Source organism: Mercenaria mercenaria, chromosome 4, assembly GCF_021730395.1.
Source record: "Mercenaria mercenaria strain notata chromosome 4, MADL_Memer_1, whole genome shotgun sequence".
Taxonomy (NCBI): domain Eukaryota; kingdom Metazoa; phylum Mollusca; class Bivalvia; order Venerida; family Veneridae; genus Mercenaria; species Mercenaria mercenaria.
In genome coordinates, this window is record NC_069364.1 from 9,679,543 (window position 1) to 9,699,094 (window position 19,552).

Consider the following 19,552-nt stretch of genomic DNA (forward strand, 5'->3'; position numbering starts at 1 on the left):
TAGTGTAATTTTCGGCAGTGTCTCACTGCCTTCTTCAGCACTGACTGACCGGTTATGGTAGGTCACGTGACGTAGGAAGGTCAGTAATCGGTCCATTGGCAGGTAAAACACAGCACCACATTATCAATAGTGTTCATTTTGTGCAGAAAATTCAGGGACTAGAGGTACCACCGGGACAGAAATTAGTATCATATGACGTTTCTGCACTTTTTACCAGTATACCTGTAGAAGAGGCACTTGAAGTCATTAGAATGAGACTAGAGAAAGATAAGAACTTGAATGACAGATGCGAACTCAATGTTGATCAGGTCAGTGAACTTTTAGAACTTTGTCTTACAAGTACGTACTTTGTATACCAAGGCAAGTACTACCAACAGAAACAGGGAGCGGCCATGGGGTTTTCAGTCTCCCCTATAGTTGCTAATCTGTACATGGAGTTCTTTGAACGCCAGGCACTAGACCGAGCCAAGAACCCCCCATCACTGTGGGTAAGATATGTTGATGATACCATGACAAAGATACCTGAGTATGACATTGACCAGTTCACAGAACATCTGAACTCCATAGACCCGCACATAAAGTTCACTTCAGAACAAGAAGAGGATGGGAAGATACCATTTTTAGATACTTGTATTCATGTAGAGGACGATGGCTCAACAAGAGTAACAGTTTACCGAAAGCCCACACATACTGACCAATATCTTAATTTCAATTCAAACCACCACTTGGAACACAAAAGGTCAGTGGTAAGAACCTTGTTTCACAGGGCCAATACACTTGTGACTAACGAATCAGACAAGAAGGAAATTGAACACGTAAAAACAGCGTTACGTGCGAATGGATACCCTGAGTGGATTTTTCAGCTTCCCAACAAAAGATCTCAACAGGGACTCAAAATGGTGCGACAAAGGAAAGAAGAGTAAACGTGGGTATGCCCTATATTCGTGGAACTTCGGAAGTTCTGGCGAGGGTGTTCAAGAACCACGGAGTGAACATGTTCCACAAACCATACAACTCGATAAGGAGTCAGGTCACTCGGGTGAAAGATCAAACCGATAAACTGTAAAAATGTGGAATTATATACCATGTGAAATGTGAAAACTGCAAAGAAGATTACATCGAGGAAACTGCCAGAACATTAGAGACTAGACTTAAAGAGCATGTGACCAGAACAAATTCAGCCATACATGAACATTGTCAAAACACCGGACATACCATCAAATCTGAAAACGCTAAGATTCTGACAAGTGAAAGTGGACTTATCAAACGCAAAGTCAAAGAGGCTATAGAAATAAAACAGCGGAGACCATCGCTAAATCGAGACGAGGGCCTGGAGCTTCCCCCCGTCTACGGACCTCTCCTCCGATCACGTGACCTACCATAACCGGTCAGTCAGTGCTGAAGAAGGCAGTGAGACACTGCCGAAAATTACACTAGGTAAATGTTTGCTCTGAGTACTGGAATTTCTTCATCAAAATTCCACGTTTACGTTTATTTCACGTAACCAACTTTATCTCTAAGGAAGGGGTTGAATTTACTTCCTCTTTCGTTTTAGTTGTGATATCAAATATAAACAGGCTATCATAACTGATAAGAACTAATATTTGTTAAATACTTTATTCATAGATATACGTGTGAAACCATAAAGGGGCCTCCATGGCCGCTGGCCGAGTTGCCCCTCATCGATGTAGGTTCGAGCCTCGCTCTGGGCGTTAAATTCTTCATGTGAAGAAGCCATCCAGTTGGCTTACTGAAGGTCGTTAATTTTACCCATGTGCCTATAATTGTGTCGGTGTGACATTAAATCAAACAAAAATAATAACATACAGCTTTAAAATATGCAGAAATATTACAGCTAACCATACAATTATTATACACTGAACGAATCTTTTAACACAACACTTAGTTTTTGCCACTATCGTAAACGTTATCTAAATACATTTCTGAAACTTGGCATACGTTTAGATGAATGTATTGTAAATGTCATTGAAGCCCTGCTCCGCGGCTATTCAAATTCTGTTGTGTATGCAACCCATGATTACAATAGGTAACAGTTGACGGCCACGCGCCACACTTTAGCACGCAAAACCACAGGTATTTTATATAGAATCCTATATAAAATTGACACTATTTTGACAGGCGTCTGTTCATAGTCAGGATTTTCATGCTTTTTCAATGACAATTTAAGGTTAAAAGGTAGGACTGGAGCAGGTCTTTAAGACACACCAATGAAATCTTAAATGTAATATAAATTGATCAGATAAATATTTACTTGATATATATAACCGCCTATTAGAGCGTCCGCTTCGACTGCGGGAGGTCGAAGGATCGATCCCAGGCCTGGTCCTACCAAAGATTTAAAAAATGCTACCAGTAGCTCCCTTTCTCCTTTGTGGCTTATGCAATTTTATCCATCTAAATTTGGAGCTTGTAGATGGCAATATAAAATATGCGCTTTTAAGTTCTTTTCTCATTAAAATGGCTAAACCGCCGAAATGTCTATTGTTGTTGGAAACATCACGGCAATTAGAGTAATATGTATTACCATTGACATGGATATTTTCGTTCGCTGACACGTGTTTCAGTTAATAAAACTATATCGTGAGGCTGAATTGCGTTAATGAAGTCTAGATTGTGTAATTTATTAAATTTCGATTTTATTCCACCTATATTCCATACATAAACACTCAAATTACGGTTTATCATCATTTCATTAGTCTTATATTATTGGTTACGAATCCATATTAGCGCCACCCATTTCTTACATAATTACTCTGGGCATTGTTGTAGGGACCCACTTTTGTTTTAGACTGTTGTCCATAGTTGCTGTGTTTCACATTTAGTGCTTTCATGAGGCATGCGCTTTGATGTTTTTGCTGAGCATGTTTGTTCCAAGTTTCGAAAGATGCAGACCGTCTCGTTCTAACACTCCACTGTAGGCTTCACCTTTATAAAACAAATTTGAATTGTCACATAATTTGACCTGATGTGAATCGGCGAATTTTTAATTAATGTTATTGTTAATTCTTTTTTCTTGTTGCATATTGTCAGTACTGTTTCTTCTATCCCATTAACGCATTCCTCTTTAGTTCTTTTCTCCGCATCATTGCACAGTGAATGCAAAACATAAGTGTCTTTTGCGTCCGAGTTTTGAATGTATTTTATTGTCTCATCTATTTTATTTGGTTGTCTTCTCCAGGTGAAATCCATCTTCCTCTAGAAATCGTTTACTGATATACCTGATATTCGAAGTTCCAACGCATTCAACTTCAGGTTTTCTTTCCAATCGGACGTCTTCTTTTGTTTCAATTGAGTTTGACTGCGTTGAACCTATATTTCCACTTTTACTGACGGAATCTTTAATCTTTCGAGTGTTGGTATTCACTGTTTCACTAACATGAGAAGTGTTTTCTTCCATTTTTTTGCTGATTGTCCTTTTCAATCACTTCATTGGCATTTACTGTTGTATTTGGAATATTGTCTTTTAAGGGGTATGTTGGAAAGTCATATTGTCGTGATTCATGAATTTTGCAGGATATGCATGCCGGCAGAATATATTTCCTTGTGAAGAATAAGTGCAATTTACCGAACAACAATGGGAAGAAATTCCAAAAAAACAAAATCTAAGTCCACAAAAAAATCCTTACCAGGTACAGATATGTCAAAATACACCTAAACATTTGAGGTACCATCCATGTTGTACCACAGGAAAGTGGTCTCGGTATTTCCTTACGGCCAATAATAAAAAAGTTACAAAATATGCTATTTATAGTAACATAAAAGGGAAGCAATTCAAAAAAAATATTGTTAAGTGAACAAAAAAGGGATGTGCCAATTTAAAACAAGAGCACAGCAATGCAGAGCAATGTACACCTGAAACAGTAATATGACCTTTGACCCCTAAGTGTGACCTTGACCTTGAAGCGAGCCATCCGAAACATGCGCTCTGCACGTCGTCTCGTTGTGGTGAAAATTTGTGCCAAGTTTCTTTGAAATCCTTCAAGCAGTTCAAGAGCGGACACGAAACAAACTCATATGATCTTTGACCCCTAAATGTGACCTTGACCTTGAAGCGAGCCATCCGAAACATGCGCTCTGCACGTTGTCTCGATGTGGTGAACATTGGTGCCACAGGTTTCTTTTAAATCCTTCAAGCGGACACGAAACAAACTAATATGACCTTTGACCCCTGTGACCTTGACCTTGAAGCGAGCCATCCACAACATGCACTCTGCACGTTGTCTCGATGTGGTGAACATTTGTGTCAAGTTTCTGTGAAACCTTTCAAGGGGTTCAAGGGTTACAGAGCGGACACGAAATTGCTAACGGACAGACAGACTGACACCGGGGTATAATATAATACGTCCCTTCGGGCGTATAATAAAACCATCGTTTATCTTTTACTTTCAATTTGATTGGGAGAGGGTGTGATTGGGGAGGAGGGGTTTGGAAGAGGGGTTAGAACGGATGAATGTATGGAGATACCTGCAGGCAATATGCAGTACGTTACAGAAGTGATGAGGAATTTAATGGATTGAATGAGGAACTTATCCAAAGTTATCTTGACCTTTGGATCCTTTATCCAAAAATGTCGGCTCTATACAAAGACCAATTTCATTGCCAGGTTCGATGATAAAACGAGGCAAAGTGCTTAGAAGAAACATTGGAACTAAGAAAATTGCCATTGAACTGTAATCAACACTTCCTTAGTGATACTGAACTTTGTTTTACCGAACACTAAACAAAAACATGTTTGTCCCTTGCCAAGACCAGTCCTTCAGTTGAGCTTTGGAACAGTAGGAGCAGTAGTTAAGATTTGAACACGGCACTTTTGTCTTGTTGTAATTATGTTTGAAATATGGTTAATTCACGACATAGCTATGTAGCGGACACAAATTCGGTGCGGACAAACCTATTGTCCAAATATATAGGAAGAAGATGCATGCCGGCAGAATATATTTTCTTGTGAAGAATAAGTGCAGTTTACCGAAATAGTCAACTGCCTAAACGTACGGAACACAGTACCATAGAAAAACCGATATAAAGGAAAACAAATACAAATATTTTATAAATACTTCTGCTTTTAATACTTGAAAAAAAGCACCATTCAAATCACAGCGGACACATAACTTAATAATATATACGCAGCATAAAACAATTATCATTTGCTCCAATTACGTCGATTTAAAATGGTACCGTTTATACAATCACTGCTATTAAATAGTGCTACCACAGACATAATTCAAACTCTGTTCCCTATACAAAAGTGTATTCCTACCATGTATACTATCAGTTTGGATGCTTAAGGTAAATGATTACGCACAACAATCACTCGTTTTCAAGTGCATCTGTGTAAGCTAGATGACCTACTATTCCATTTTTTATCCTGAAAATTTTCACAGTCTTTGAATTACATCAAACTAATTTTGTTTAATTTCATTCGCATTCAGTAAGGTTTTTTAGTATTAAATCACATATGCATAACTTGAATATATCATAGACCCAATAAGCCTAGCCAAAACAATAACAGTAAGGCAACAAATAAATAACAACAATTAAAAGAAAAATAAACATATGTTATAACACTGAATAGATCTGGACTATATAATGGCAAATCAAATACAAGGAGGAATAATTCTGTCTCATGTCAGTTAGCCAGAGATTTTGTTATGAAGAGGCGGGTATAACGTTTAAGAAATATATGTTTCAAATACATCTTATCCATAAAACTTCACAAATCATAGACAACAGATAAAGAAGAAAGGCAAAAATATTTAAAAAAGCAATAAAACATTATATGTTTTCAGTCATATTCTTAAATGTTATCTTTTGTTATCATTAATATTTCTTAAAACTAACATTTTAAACTTCGGTCATATAGTACTCTATGGTTCATACAAAAAGTTGTTTTTTTATTTAAGCGAAATGAAATCATTTTAACCTTTTACATATTGTACCTGCACACTGTCAAATTAACATAAATATACGAATTATAGAAAAACTAAATGCACAAAATCATATTTAAGGTTAAAGGCACTGGCCTCCAGATCGTTCGACATAAAAAAAGATTATTTTTAGATATCTGGAAATTAATGCTATATTTCTTAAGAATGCTTTGAAACTTAATTACTGACAGAGTATATGTTATGGAAACACTTGAGAATTTGTTGTTTTTACTACTTTTTACTATGAAAATCGAAAAGCGTTTGTAACACTTTACAACGCTTTACTCGAGGTAAACTGCCTCAGTTATAAATATCTTTATTTAACGCGCATTAATCACTAAATCCTCATTAGTGCTATTGGTAACGACAGCGCTAAACGGTTTTTTATTGCTGCGGCAATCCGGGTTCGATTCCCGTAGCGGTCATCTTTTTTTCTTGATTTTTAAAATAGTTTAGAAACAAAAACATATTCTCACGTTCATAATACGACCAAACTTCAATTTGAAAGAAAGATCATGTTTTAGCCAAAATCTGGAGGTCAGTGCCATTAAGAACACTGAAACAAACATAATCCAGCAATACACAAAACAATAAACCATACAACAGTAAGAACTAGAGCTATCACTAAAGGTGATGAATGTACCCCCCGCATGCACTGACACAGTACATTGCAATTTGACACACACAAGACTGCATAATTATGTGGACTGTATGTATATAGACTGTATGTATACAGTATAGTAACAAAAAACAAAGTCCCATAACTATGCAGAATATTTATCTAAAAGAATGTAACATGCACCATGCACAACTAGGGTTGGTACTGATCACTTGTGTGAAGTTTTATTAAATTGTGTGCAAGGGTTTGGTAGATTAGGCACGCACAAGATTGCATATGCAGACTGTATGTACATAGTATGTTAACAAGAAACAAAGTCCCATAACTCTGCAATTTTTGTCGCTGAAAGAACCTAACATGCCCCATGCACAACTACTGTTGTTACTGATCAGTTGTGTGAAGTTTCATTAAATTGTGTCAAGGGGATGAGGAGATATGGTGCGCACAAGATTGTGTCTATGTATATAGTATAGTAACAAAAAAACAAAGTCCCATAACTCTGCAATTTTTTTTTCTAAAAGAACCTTACATGCCCAATGCACAACTACTGTTGGTACTGATCACTTGTGTGAAGTTTCATTAAATTGTGTCAAGGGGATGAGGAGAGATGGTGCGCACAAGATTGTGTCTATGTATATAGTATAGTAACAAAAATCAAAGTCCCATAACTCTGCAAATTTTTTTCTAAAAGAACTTTACATGCCCCATGCACAACTACTGTTGGTACTGATCACTTGTGTGAAGTTTCATTAAATTGTGTCAAGGGGATGAGGAGAGATGGTGCGCACAAGATTGTGTCTACGTATATAGTATAGTAACAAAAAAACAAAGTCCCATAACTCTGCAAATTTTTTTTCTAAAAGAACCTAACATGCCCCATGCACAACTACTGTTGGTACTGATCACTTGTGTGAAGTTTCATTAAATTCTGTCAAGGGGATAAGGAGAGATGGTGCGCACAAGATTGCGTCTACGGACAGACGACCAGACAGACAGACGGACAGACAGACAGACAGACAGACAACCTGAAACCAGTATACCCCCCCTTACAACTTTGTTGTCGGGGGGTACAATAAAGACACATATCGAAAACTGTCAGCAATAACAATTAAATGAATGTAACAAGTTCAAAATAACTGCAACAAACTTATGCAAACAATAAATTACATCATAAGTAGATAATAGTGATTCACAAAACAAGGTCCTTACACATATAATATTATCACATGCAAATCAAATATACTAAGAATTACTGCCTTGAGTTTCAACCATATCACTGGAAATGTAACAATTATTGTCAAATATGTCATATCACAGGCTATCATTACAAACTTTGATAATGTTACTACAACAACCCAAAAAGGTTGGTCCAATACTGTCCTTAAATAATCTTCCCTCCAATACAGACTTAATCAGAATCTACGATAGTATCCCGTCTGTTTCTCTCTCAGCATACCATAGGTATTAACCCATGCATGAACACTGTGTTTGTATAATATATCCTTAGGGAAGTCTGCCAGTACAGCTATCTGTAGTGGTGGATTGTCCATATTCTCTATATATACATACAAACATTCTCCAAGTCTGCAAAAGATATTTACATGAGGTATTCAATTCCGATATCAAAATTTAAATGAAAATATACTTTTAGTAAAAATTAAAATACTTGCACAATGTACCTAGAAATTTTAGAGGTATCTCGAATACTACGTTCTAATATTTTATATGGTTGGCTCAAGAGAAGTTTGTCGGCTTTTACATGAACATGAAATGACTTGGCTTAGGTAGCATAGCTGAATATCCCTTTCTGCAGACATTCTGATAGATTGTAGCAAACTGAAGGCAATTTCTATCAAGCTAAATATTTTGGTTTTTCAAGCAAAATTTTACCCACTGCTAGGTCCTGAGAAGTTCCTCCGATTAAGCAATACTTCTTTATAAAATGTACATAGACGTTTCCATGTACTTTAAATTAATGATACGAAAACTAAATCTAGTAAATGAAATGAAAAAGGCTGTTAAAAAAAAGTCGTAAAATTTACGTTATCTTTATACATGTATTTGTGCAAATTTGCAAATGTTTGTAGAAGACAGCTAAAAAGCACAGAAATATTATTTTCTTTTTCATTGATTTCGATGAAATTTAACGTTTGATAAAACTGAATTTAATGACTAACTAATACAGTTGTATAACCTGTACATTTCACTGTCTGCTTGCAATAACTATATCAGGTGTACTATACAAGTGGAACGCAGAAAATGTCTGCACTTTAGGACTGCAAAATCTGCTTTAAAGTTTCTCAGTTCAAAATAGTTTTGATCATATTACTGCCCGAGCAGATAAGACTTATTACAACCCATTTATCAAATGACTTGACAAAGAAATGATAAGTTCCATACTTGTTATTGGATGTATCAATAAAATCTTCATTCTCAGGGTTCTGTCTCACAGCCACTACTAACAGGATATATTCATGCATAATTTCTAATAATTGGGTGAGTTTTTCTATTGACAACTTCTTCATGTACGCCCTGTATGCAGTCAGTAACTCATCCGGCAATTCCTCGTGGAACTCCTGTACAACGCTCTCAAACGTGGACTGTAAAACAAATAAACACTGTTTGAAAAGTATTGTTTATTCCAATAAACACGCATAAGATATCTAATAAAGGGCAAGTTAATCAGTCATTCTACCTCATATAGTTATACATGAAAGGAGTAAATGAGGCATCAATATAACATAAAAAGTATAGACTTGTGTTTTTACAGACAAACCTCTGTATGCTGATTATGCTCTATCGTCTTTTTTGATTTCTGTAGAGACAGCAGTAACCATAGCGACTGCGCATGCTGGAACTCGCATGCCTGTTGAGCCTAAAACATAAAAAAAACTTCCTATTTCCACAACATAATAAACGGTTTTCCAAACGGAAGTGAATGAAGGTACTTCAGTAAATGTTCTACACATTTTGAGCCTTTTAAATTCGCATAGTCATCGCTGGCGTTCTCATATAATTTTAAATAAAAATGTGCAAGTATGTCAGGTAAAATACATAATTTTAAGTCAACATCATCATCACATTCCGTGCTCCATAGTTACAGCATTTCACTGATAACTGAAACAAATTCATTAGTATAGTTACTTTTTGACTTTGTATAGACGTGTCCATCTGTAAGGTGTTGACCATAAACTCGTGCAAAGTTTTGTCTGGCTGGCCTCCTGTAGACTTGAGGAAACTGATAGTGATATCCAGATTGTCCAGTGAAGTACAAAGGTCAGGAAGCGATCTGATCTCGCTGCAAATCTGGGTCTTTACTGCAGCACTTAAAGTTTCCTGCAACGGAAGACCATAAGGGAAGATATGATAATATTTAGAATCATACAAAAGATTCAACACTTTTATTATATATAATTTTATGGTAAATCTTGTTTTCATCAAATTCAACTTCTAAATCTCATACTTGGAAAGCAACAGTCACTTTTCATATATAAGGGACAAAAACAGTCAAATCTTATTTGTCTAAATTAGCTTCTACATCTACCATATATACAGACAGAATATATAAAAGTATTTATACCTGTGGTATTTTGTCAGCTAGTTTCCTAAACACTTCAGCATTAGTAAACTCTGTTCTGTACACCATCTGATCAATCTGAAATATCAAAGATACCTATGCAATACTTTTTATGACTATTATTTTAGTTCTTTCAATTACTGACTTGCATACATGCTAAGACAAATGTGTTATTTTTACATATGTTTTCATATTGTTAAGTCTTTAACAACTTCAATGGTCATGGTTAAGTTAGATATGATAATTTTAAAACTGTATTTGGAAATGGATTAATGTGGGTTTTTTGTTTCTAGATCCAAACTTTGTATGTTACATTACTTCCTTCTATGTTAAACATGAACCACTGTGTCAAATAAACATTGCTTAAATTATCTGAAGAAGTTCTAAAATGTTTATAAAAAGAAAGTCCCTTAACAGAATTCTACTTGCAATTGAAAAAAGAAACAACCAGTCTGCAGTGCAAATTTGCATGTACCGGATGATAACAAACATTTCCTTGATCCTTCTCCTTTTAGAATTACTGTTTCTACCACGTAAGTCAGCAATTTTAGCTAAGTTTGTTAGAATCAACAGTGCCCAAAACTTCAAATTTTCATGATTTATTAATTTACCATTAACACTCTGCCAACATCAATCCTGGATTTGGAGAACAAGAATCTATCCATCAGTTGTCTTTCTAAGGCAGCAAAATCATACTCTATCTTTGTCCCTTTGCCCATCTCGAAAGAATACTGGCAATTTGCTAGGACTAAAGGAAGAATATCGTGCTGAGGGTCGTAGCTGATCAGGTGAGCCGAAGTCACTTCCTTGGGGTTTACGCTTGATATACTACTCGATTTCCTGTAAAAATAACAAATATAACTATTTTAACAGTTTACAGAACCATTTACTATTAACTATCTGCCAACATCAATCCTGGATTTGGAGAATAAGAATCTATCCATCAACTGTCTTTCTAGTGCAGTAAAGCATACACTATCTTTGTTTGCCCATTTCGAATAAATATTGGCACTAGTCGTGCTGCGGGTCGTAGCTGGTGTTTGTTTATGTTGTGATTCATATACAGACAGACTACAGCATGTGAGAACACTATCCTAACCATTCAAAGACCTTTAAGATCAGTTTAATAAAGTTTATTTCTCTAACTAGAAAAAATGTTTTCTTTATATCAAAGTTCTGCTGTAATTATTACTTTGTTTTGGCAAAACACCATTTTTCAACAGTAAGTTAGTAATGTAATGGCGGGCAGTGAACCCAACTAGTGTTCCTGGATGGATTCTAAAATGTCCATTCTCCGGAAGTAATTGCCAACTTCTCCACAGGAATCAAAGCAGGAGAAGAAATACTTTCACACACAAAGTCTTTTATCCACTCAACACGGAAAACATGGAGCTCATGACTCAGCGATCCGTAGATCTGTGCTCTCCTTATTGAGATTAGCGGGCGGGCTTTAATGTAACTGAACCTCAATACATACTGAAACAAGTGAAGTGAAAACACTTACCTGTGTGCTTCCTTCAAGTATTTATCTAAGAAGTCATTTTGTTTTCTCATTAGGAAGTCTAACAGTACATATGAACAGAGTCCAGCTTCCTTTGTTGTTGGCAATAGCATGGAGACTGGTGTTCTGTCATTAATACTTCTGTTACAATACTCTTTGGATACTATCATACCACCCAATTCTGTGGGACATACTGGAACAAATAAACACGATATACATTCATTTTAATAAGAAAACACATTCAAAATCTTGGTTATTCCTTCTTTGCAACACATTTCAAATTAACTCCTTGATTTATAAAGCAATGATAATATCTGATAATTGAACACTCTCAGCATGATATTCACAATGCAATTATATAAACTCCTTCATTCTTGGCAATGCTTCTTTGAAATTGCCAGGTTCTTACACGAATGTGTAAGATCATTCTGAATGGGAAGACCGTTAATATTACACAGCTAATTTATATTTTATTATAAAACAAACATTTTACACAAACGCGTTGGATATTACCAACATTATTTGTCTTTGATTCATATTCAACTTACAGTATAAAGTTAATGATTCTCGAACCAACTCCCAAGCATCGGCAAAGTCTTGTAGTAACTGCATTGTTTCTCCGCCTGCTATTTCTTCTGTTTTAAGATATAGTATTATGTCATTACAGATATGCTTTTACTTAACTTCAATCTAATAAAATCCTACAGTATATTTCATCATGACTGACGATAAATGTTCATTGCAATGTTCTGAGATATGCAACTAAGTTTGTATTAACAAAATAATAATTTTTCGAATGAACCAATCAAGTATCAGTTTCATTTACAATGGTTTTATTACGACCTGATTCACATTGTACAAGTCTTCTATGCTGTAAATGAGAAAAAAATTCATGTTTTGCATGTTAATCGCTGATAAAACCGTTCACAAACTATTCTAGAGATACAATTATTTAACAACAAGAGGACCAATTTGGCCTTACTCAGAAAATCACTCCCTGGACTGGAGATGGAATATCATGATTTCGCTTCACACAATGTTGCTTTGCAGAAGCTTTGAAATATGTTTAGTTCTCCTAAACCTTTGGACGACTGACAATGGACGCCGAAGAATCTCACACTAAACCCAAAGCAGACTGTATTAATTAGTTTTTGAAATGCAAACCTCGTTTAAGCAGTCCAACAGTGATCTGAGATGCTTCCGCCTTGTCTAATTTCCTCTGATATTTTTGGAACAAAGCCCGATGAAGACGTAAAATGCTTGGAATGTACCGAAGCGCTCGTAAGTGGTGATCCTATGGAAAGCAATATTTCGTGTTAAAAATATCATTAAAAGCATTTTTGTTAAAGACAGGAGAGTAGTCACAGTTGTACAGATATATAAATTTGTAGTAAATTACCAACCAAATATTAAACTTAACAACTTAAAAATTTTGGAGTTTCTCTGAATGTAAATCATATGTTTACCATAAAATGTCGCTATATATAACCTGAGATACAATCATTGTTTCAAATTATAATTAAAATGTAATAATGTTTCTTTTAAGGTCTTATCATAATATTCTATATTGCATTTGCATGCTTCCAGAGGCACATCTGCTTATATATATGTTGACAAAACAGTAAGTCGTAAATGTGTACTCCAGCATATTTCAACATTACCTCTTTCAGGAAAAGTTGTAATACTTTGTGTTGCTTTTGCGAAATCTTCGCTTCTGCTTCTTGTCTGAGATGTTGTAGAGATATTGGTGTCCTGTACCGCCATACTCTTGGAATGTCCTCTAAAGCAGCTGGATTCTCTCTCGCTACATTGGTATCAGTCTCGTACAACAAGCAGAGTAGAGGGTCAGCGCCTAAAAATATCATTACATAATGAAGAATCGTTTGAACATGTAATAAGTCAACAACTTTCTGAAAATCATTCCTTTTCATGCCATTCATTATTTTGTGATTTAAGTTAATATGCTAATACTTCTTAGTAAATATTTCAAAATGGATGTTTTAATCAATATAATATTTACATTTTAATGCAAACATTTTACAGTTTGTTGTTCCTACTAAAAACAAACTTTTTCAAATAAATTCTGTTTGTTTTATTTGGGTTTTACGCCGTTTTTCAACAGTATTTCAGTCAATGACATGTAACGGCGAGCAGTTAACCTAACCAGTGTTCCTGGATTCTGTACCAGTACAAACTTGTTCTCCGCAACTACCAACTTCCCCACACGAATCAGAGGTGGAGGACTAATGATTTCAAACACAATGTCGTTTATCAAATAGTCACAGAGCAGAGAACATACGTCCCGCCCGAGGATCGAACTCACGACCCCGCGATCCGTAGACCAACGCTCTACCTACTGAGCTCAGCGGAAATAAAATGGTTTGTTACCTAGTCTCTGGTCCTGTGCTAATTCTTGGTTATGCATTTTCAAACTATTGTCAAGATTCTGAAACAAAGATGAAAAACATAAACATAAATCTTGAGGAAAAACATTTTTTACACAGCCTCCAAAAATTCGCCAGTTCAAATTCCTGCGAGAGTATTTATTTACATGGCTTCATTCTATTTTTCTGACATCTGTCTTTCAAAAATACCTTTAATCTGTATATTGTGAAATAATTTAATTTCTTGGGAAAGAAACTTGTGGTTTTCACCTAAACAGCTTTTCATTGGGATAATAATGTGATGATTTCAATTTTTGAACCCGGGACGTTCTTGTGCTAATCCAATGCTCTAACCATTTAGCGAAATAATCGACTACCTGACGCAGTTGTCAGAGATTGGTTATAAACGTACAGGGTATGCGTAAGCAACCGTAACACACAACAAAAGAACTGCACCTGCAATGTGTCTTGCAAGAATTTCGCACAGAAAAGAATTTCCCACTGACGTCTTCCTCCTTTGGTAGAAAGTTGGTTCACTTCAGCAGCAACTTGATCACCTTAAAATAGTTTAAAGGTTATTTTAAAAAAAATACTCATCATAAATATATACTTATTATTCACCCGATAGGGTGGAGTATTCTTCACCTTTTGAAAAAAAGATCTTACAAGGGACATCAAGACGGCTTCAAAATACGGTACCAAAGGATTAAATAAATTAAAAGTTTTTCTTCGTGCGAAACGTTAAACAACTGAGACGGGCAAATGATAACTTAAATGAGAATTCGCCAATTTTTTACAGGTGTTTTTTTTTCTATTTTAGCTCTGGGGGATACTAAGTGCAGTCAATCGGAACCACAACAATCTTGAAAAAGGTCAGATATATTAGTAGGGTGCCTACCAAGTTATGCAAACATCCCTGAAGCAGCTCATTAGAGGAAGTCGTATGTCCTATTTCAAGCTATGGTGACATCAAAATGCACAACTATTTAAACAAGCACTTAGGAAAATTTCATAAATGGATGCTACAAACTAAGTTCCATCAAGCGGTTCACCAGAACATTGAAGCCAGTTGCTATCACATTAAACAGGCTATAGGTTCGAAAAACTTTGATATAATAATTAAATACTGCAAGATATACTAGTTAATTAATAAAGACTAGAAAATGCTTTTGTAGAAAAGCGCATATCTCCCCCACAGCATATTAATAATAGGCAAGAAGTCAAAAAGGGACAGGAGCGAACGTCAAAGAGACACTGATGGTTGGTTGCAATACGGATCTTATTCTCAGCATGTCCAATTATCTTATTAAGTTCCAACGTTTTAGCTCTAGTGGTTTTTAAGTTACGGATTAGAAACGGTATTTAATTTTCTTGCCCCTGTGACCTTGACCTTTAATCAAGTGAACCAAAAATCAATAAGAATTATCTACTCTGCATGTCCAATCATCATATAAAGTTTCAACAATCTGGATCAAGTGGTTCTCAAGTTATTGATCGGTAACTGTTTTCCATGTTCAGGTCCCTGTGTTCGAGTCACCCCCAAAAACAATAAAGCTCATCTACTCTGTGTTCATGGTCAAATGGTTCATAAGTTTTTGATCAGTTACCGTTTTCCATGTTCTGGTCCCTGTGATCTTGACCTTTGATCAAGTGACCCAAAAATCATTAGGGGTCATCTACTCTGTATGTCCATCATCCTATTAAGTTTCAACATACTGGGTCAAGTGCTACTCAAGTTATTGATCAGAAATGGTTTTCCATGTTCGGACCCCTGCGGTCTAGACCTTTGATTGAGTAACCCCAAAAATAACAGCGTCATCTACTTTGTAAACCCTATGAAGTTATGAAGACTGAAGGTTCTAGATCAAATGGTCTTCTAGTTATTGGTCGAATATGAAGTGTGACGGACAAATTGACCTTTGCTCTAGTGATCCCAAAATCTGTATGGGGCATCTACTCTGTATGTACTATCACCCTATGAAGTTTAAAGGTTCCAGGTCAAATGGTTCTCAATAAATTGATCGGAAATGTTTTTTCATGTTTTGGCCCCTGTGACCTTGACCTTTGATCAAGTGACACAAAAAGCAATAAGGAGTCATCTACTCTGCATGTCCAATCATCGTATGAAGTTTCAACATTTTGGGTCAAGTGGTTCTCAATAACTCGTAAATTGTTTCCCCATGTTCAGACCCCCGTGACCTTGACCTTTGATGGAGTGACTCCAAAAATAATAGGGGTCATCTACTCCATAAGCGCTATCACTCTATTATAATAAGTTTGAAGGTTCTACGTCAAATGGTTCGCCAGATATTGATCAGAAAATAAATGTAACAGACGGACGGACTGCCTGGGAGACAGACGGACAGGACAAAATCAATATGTCTCCCCAAATGGAGAGGAGACAAAATTATGTCACAGTATATGTAAAGACAAAACACTGCCACTGATTATTTTTGAAAGACTACATCGGTTAACTAAAATACTTATTATATGAAAAACTATCATTAGCGCAATATTAGAACTGACCATCATTGTGCATCTTCAAAACATGATCAACAATAGTATGCATGAGCAGCAAGACATCGTCGATGCTTCTACCGAGCGTTCTATGAAGATCATCAATATCCAAGTTAATATGGGACCATAAAAAGTTGACTACATCATTCATGTCAATGTCAGGTTTTATTAATCTCTGTATTCCCTGAAAAATATGATCAGCAAAACAGCAAGACATCAATGAATTTTAATGTGTACTTAACAAATTAATACATTCGTGCACTTTGGAGAGAAAACAAACGTAGAATTTTGCCCAAGAATAAAAGTTTTAATGTGCTTACTTTCATCACATATTATCTGACACCAATGGGAATGGGCACTACACAGGTGTCAGGAAAGAGCTATGCTACCATATTTGATCTACAATTTTTATATAAAAGACATCTGAAAATTAAATGATGTAACAAAACACTGTTACATTTAAAGAATGTCATGTCCGCTAACTATTTGGTGTCAATATATAGTTCACTTATTTTGCATTAAGACATAATAGTATAGTAGACTACATAGCACCGTCGTGAAATTATTCTGGAGGCTTATAATCTCTTTGTTGTGTTTAAATAAATTAATCCCTAAATATAATATCACAACTATACTATACAGTACACACCTGTTGGTTTGTTCCAGATCCGATATACATGGCCATGTGTAGAATTAATCTAACTAAAGCACAGTATGCAGGTGTGAGTGTTCTTTCCGGTTTAGGACCCGGACCTCTAGCTTCTGCACGACCAAGGATATGTCCGGTCATAGTGTTGTCATTCCTGTACATGTAAATTAAAAACCTTGCACTTAAATCTTGTTACCTGCCTTTAGCAAATTTCTGTAGCAATTGGAACAAAGTGTGTAATTTATACCAATCTATAAACAAACTCTATGCATTTAAAGATTTAAAATTAATGAAAATGTATTTATAGTTCAAAGAAACTGAATTTGCGAATAAACTCAAACTTTAACTGAATTATAACATATGACCCTATGATTTAAGTTTTTAAATAAACAGGCAAAGGTAATGGTGTTCATGTAAGCTAGGTTTGTGCTATAATTTATACATGCAAACTCTGATGCATACACAGGTAAAGCTGTTTGTAAAGACAGGATACGGAAGAGCTAATAAGCGATCTTATATTGGTATTTATCTGTAGGTGGTCTTTATTCATAGGTTAAAATGCCTTTTAAATGCTTAAATCAGAAATGAAAAGAAGGTTGTACCGGTAGTCTTTAATGATTTAAATAATACACAAATAATTTTACGTTATGCAAACTGATGAATTACTGTAAATGATATAACTTTTCATTTCTTTGCTTACTTTTCATCCAATAACATATTTATTTTGTAGTAAATATCAAATATGTCTCATCTCGAAGTAGTGAACCAGTTTTTCGATTTCTCTCGCACAAATTTAAAAATAGCAACTGTCTAACTTCCCTGTGAGAAATATTACATATTGAAGAAAAACAAAAAAATATCCTCCATAAATTATCAAAGAAGGTGGACCTGCATCATAATGCATTATTTTAATACATTTGTAATTTTTCGTTTTCAATACAGAAACAAATAAGCTGCATAGTTCATTACAGACTTTAATATAAGTAGGGAATAATTTTATAAAGTAACATGACACATAAACCAACCCAGTGTCCTGTCTATTTGTTGAGAGTAATTTGTGACCCTGTCCTCCAATTTCTGCCCCGCACTGACACCTGGCTACAACATACGCCCTACCGCACTAAATATATATAATAAATTTATAATATATATACAACAGGAACGCATATCTTTAATCCTTGAACGTCATAGAATATGTCCTGTTTTGGTAAAAATATTTTTCCATGAGTTATAGAATAATTATGTCCTTTTCTTGGTAAAAATATTTTCCCAAGAACATTAATAAAAGACCTGAAGACTTACAATCCATATTGTCTGTTCCCCAAGTATTACAGTTTGATTTGAAATGCGATATTCCATGACACTCAAAGAAAGATATGAGCTTAGCTTACTTATATAATCCATTAAGGAGTTTAAACCCTCTCAGATGAAAAGAGATCTTTATACCAATATAAAAACTGTTTACTTATAGATTTTGATCATAGAAGCATTGATATCAAATACTGTCAATAGTCAATTCCGACAATCATTTTATCTGAGCGGGTCTAAACTTCAATAAAGTGATCAAAAGTAATGCTATACATCCAATAACTGACCCTTGGTCTTGGATGTTGCCGGGACGAAGTCTGTAACCCTCTCCCCCAATTGTAGCACCACAGTCCCTGCAATTACCCACAGTTGCTGGGCGTCCACACTATGGTAAGAAGAATGTTAATGCAATCAGAAAATACAGTTCAATAATCTTACATGATCCTTCGCTCAAGGTTATACATCCCTAGCCAAATCTGTACTTTGATTTTCATTGTGCTTGAATATGGCATTACAATTTTTTACGCATCTAGTACAAATAATGCTGTTCTTTTTATTATCTAAAGTCAAGCTGATCATGTTCTAGGTTTGCCACAATAAGTTAAAATTTAGTTTTGTCTTGTACTACATTTCCTGCTTATCTAACTTCAACCTTTTTATTGTTACAAAATATCCAATTTGTGTGACTTAAAACCACACAAAACAAAATGACACGACGTTATTTCAAAACCCTAAAAATGAATTAAACAAAATTACTATCATTGTTATTAAAAAACAGTCCTTAACGAAACAAATCCTATGTGCAATAATTAAAACGTTTCATAGACACTCGCTGCTCTTAACAGCCAAAAGAGAACTGAAAATCATAAAAACAGTGGATCCAAAATAATATCACAGAAAAAATATTAAATCTGGTTATTCTAAAATATCATTATTTTATAATCTCCGTTCATGTCTCAGAAATCAGCAGTGGCTTTTACAAGCCTTTTCAACTGACCCGGACTAACCTTACAGTGCTATTCTAAAATAGTTTGAACAGACCTGGAGCTATG

General features: G+C 35.3%; 1 protein-coding gene across 2 annotated transcripts in view; it reads right to left on the bottom strand.

Annotated features, from left to right (window-relative positions):
- Positions 1-5,890: 5,890 nt before the first annotated feature.
- Positions 5,891-19,552, bottom strand: part of LOC123550952 (E3 ubiquitin-protein ligase rnf213-alpha-like) — a 79,439-nt gene continuing 65,777 nt past the window's right edge. The window contains exons 48-62 of one of the 2 annotated variants that reach the window (XM_053540367.1): positions 18,218-18,312; positions 17,193-17,346; positions 16,553-16,727; positions 14,483-14,583; positions 14,031-14,088; positions 13,304-13,494; positions 12,807-12,936; positions 12,191-12,277; positions 11,646-11,835; positions 10,753-10,981; positions 10,145-10,219; positions 9,709-9,900; positions 9,341-9,439; positions 8,965-9,164; positions 5,891-8,148 (exon numbers count right to left, since the gene is read on the bottom strand). In XM_053540367.1, coding sequence (XP_053396342.1) covers positions 7,977-8,148; positions 8,965-9,164; positions 9,341-9,439; positions 9,709-9,900; positions 10,145-10,219; positions 10,753-10,981; positions 11,646-11,835; positions 12,191-12,277; positions 12,807-12,936; positions 13,304-13,494; positions 14,031-14,088; positions 14,483-14,583; positions 16,553-16,727; positions 17,193-17,346; positions 18,218-18,312 — 2,148 coding nt within the window. In that variant the 3' untranslated portion in view covers positions 5,891-7,976. Of the gene's footprint in view, positions 8,149-8,964; positions 9,165-9,340; positions 9,440-9,708; positions 9,901-10,144; positions 10,220-10,752; positions 10,982-11,645; positions 11,836-12,190; positions 12,278-12,806; positions 12,937-13,303; positions 13,495-14,030; positions 14,089-14,482; positions 14,584-16,552; positions 16,728-17,192; positions 17,347-18,217; positions 18,313-18,787; positions 18,886-19,552 lie in introns of both variants that reach the window. The other variant, XM_053540366.1, reaches the window with a different exon arrangement.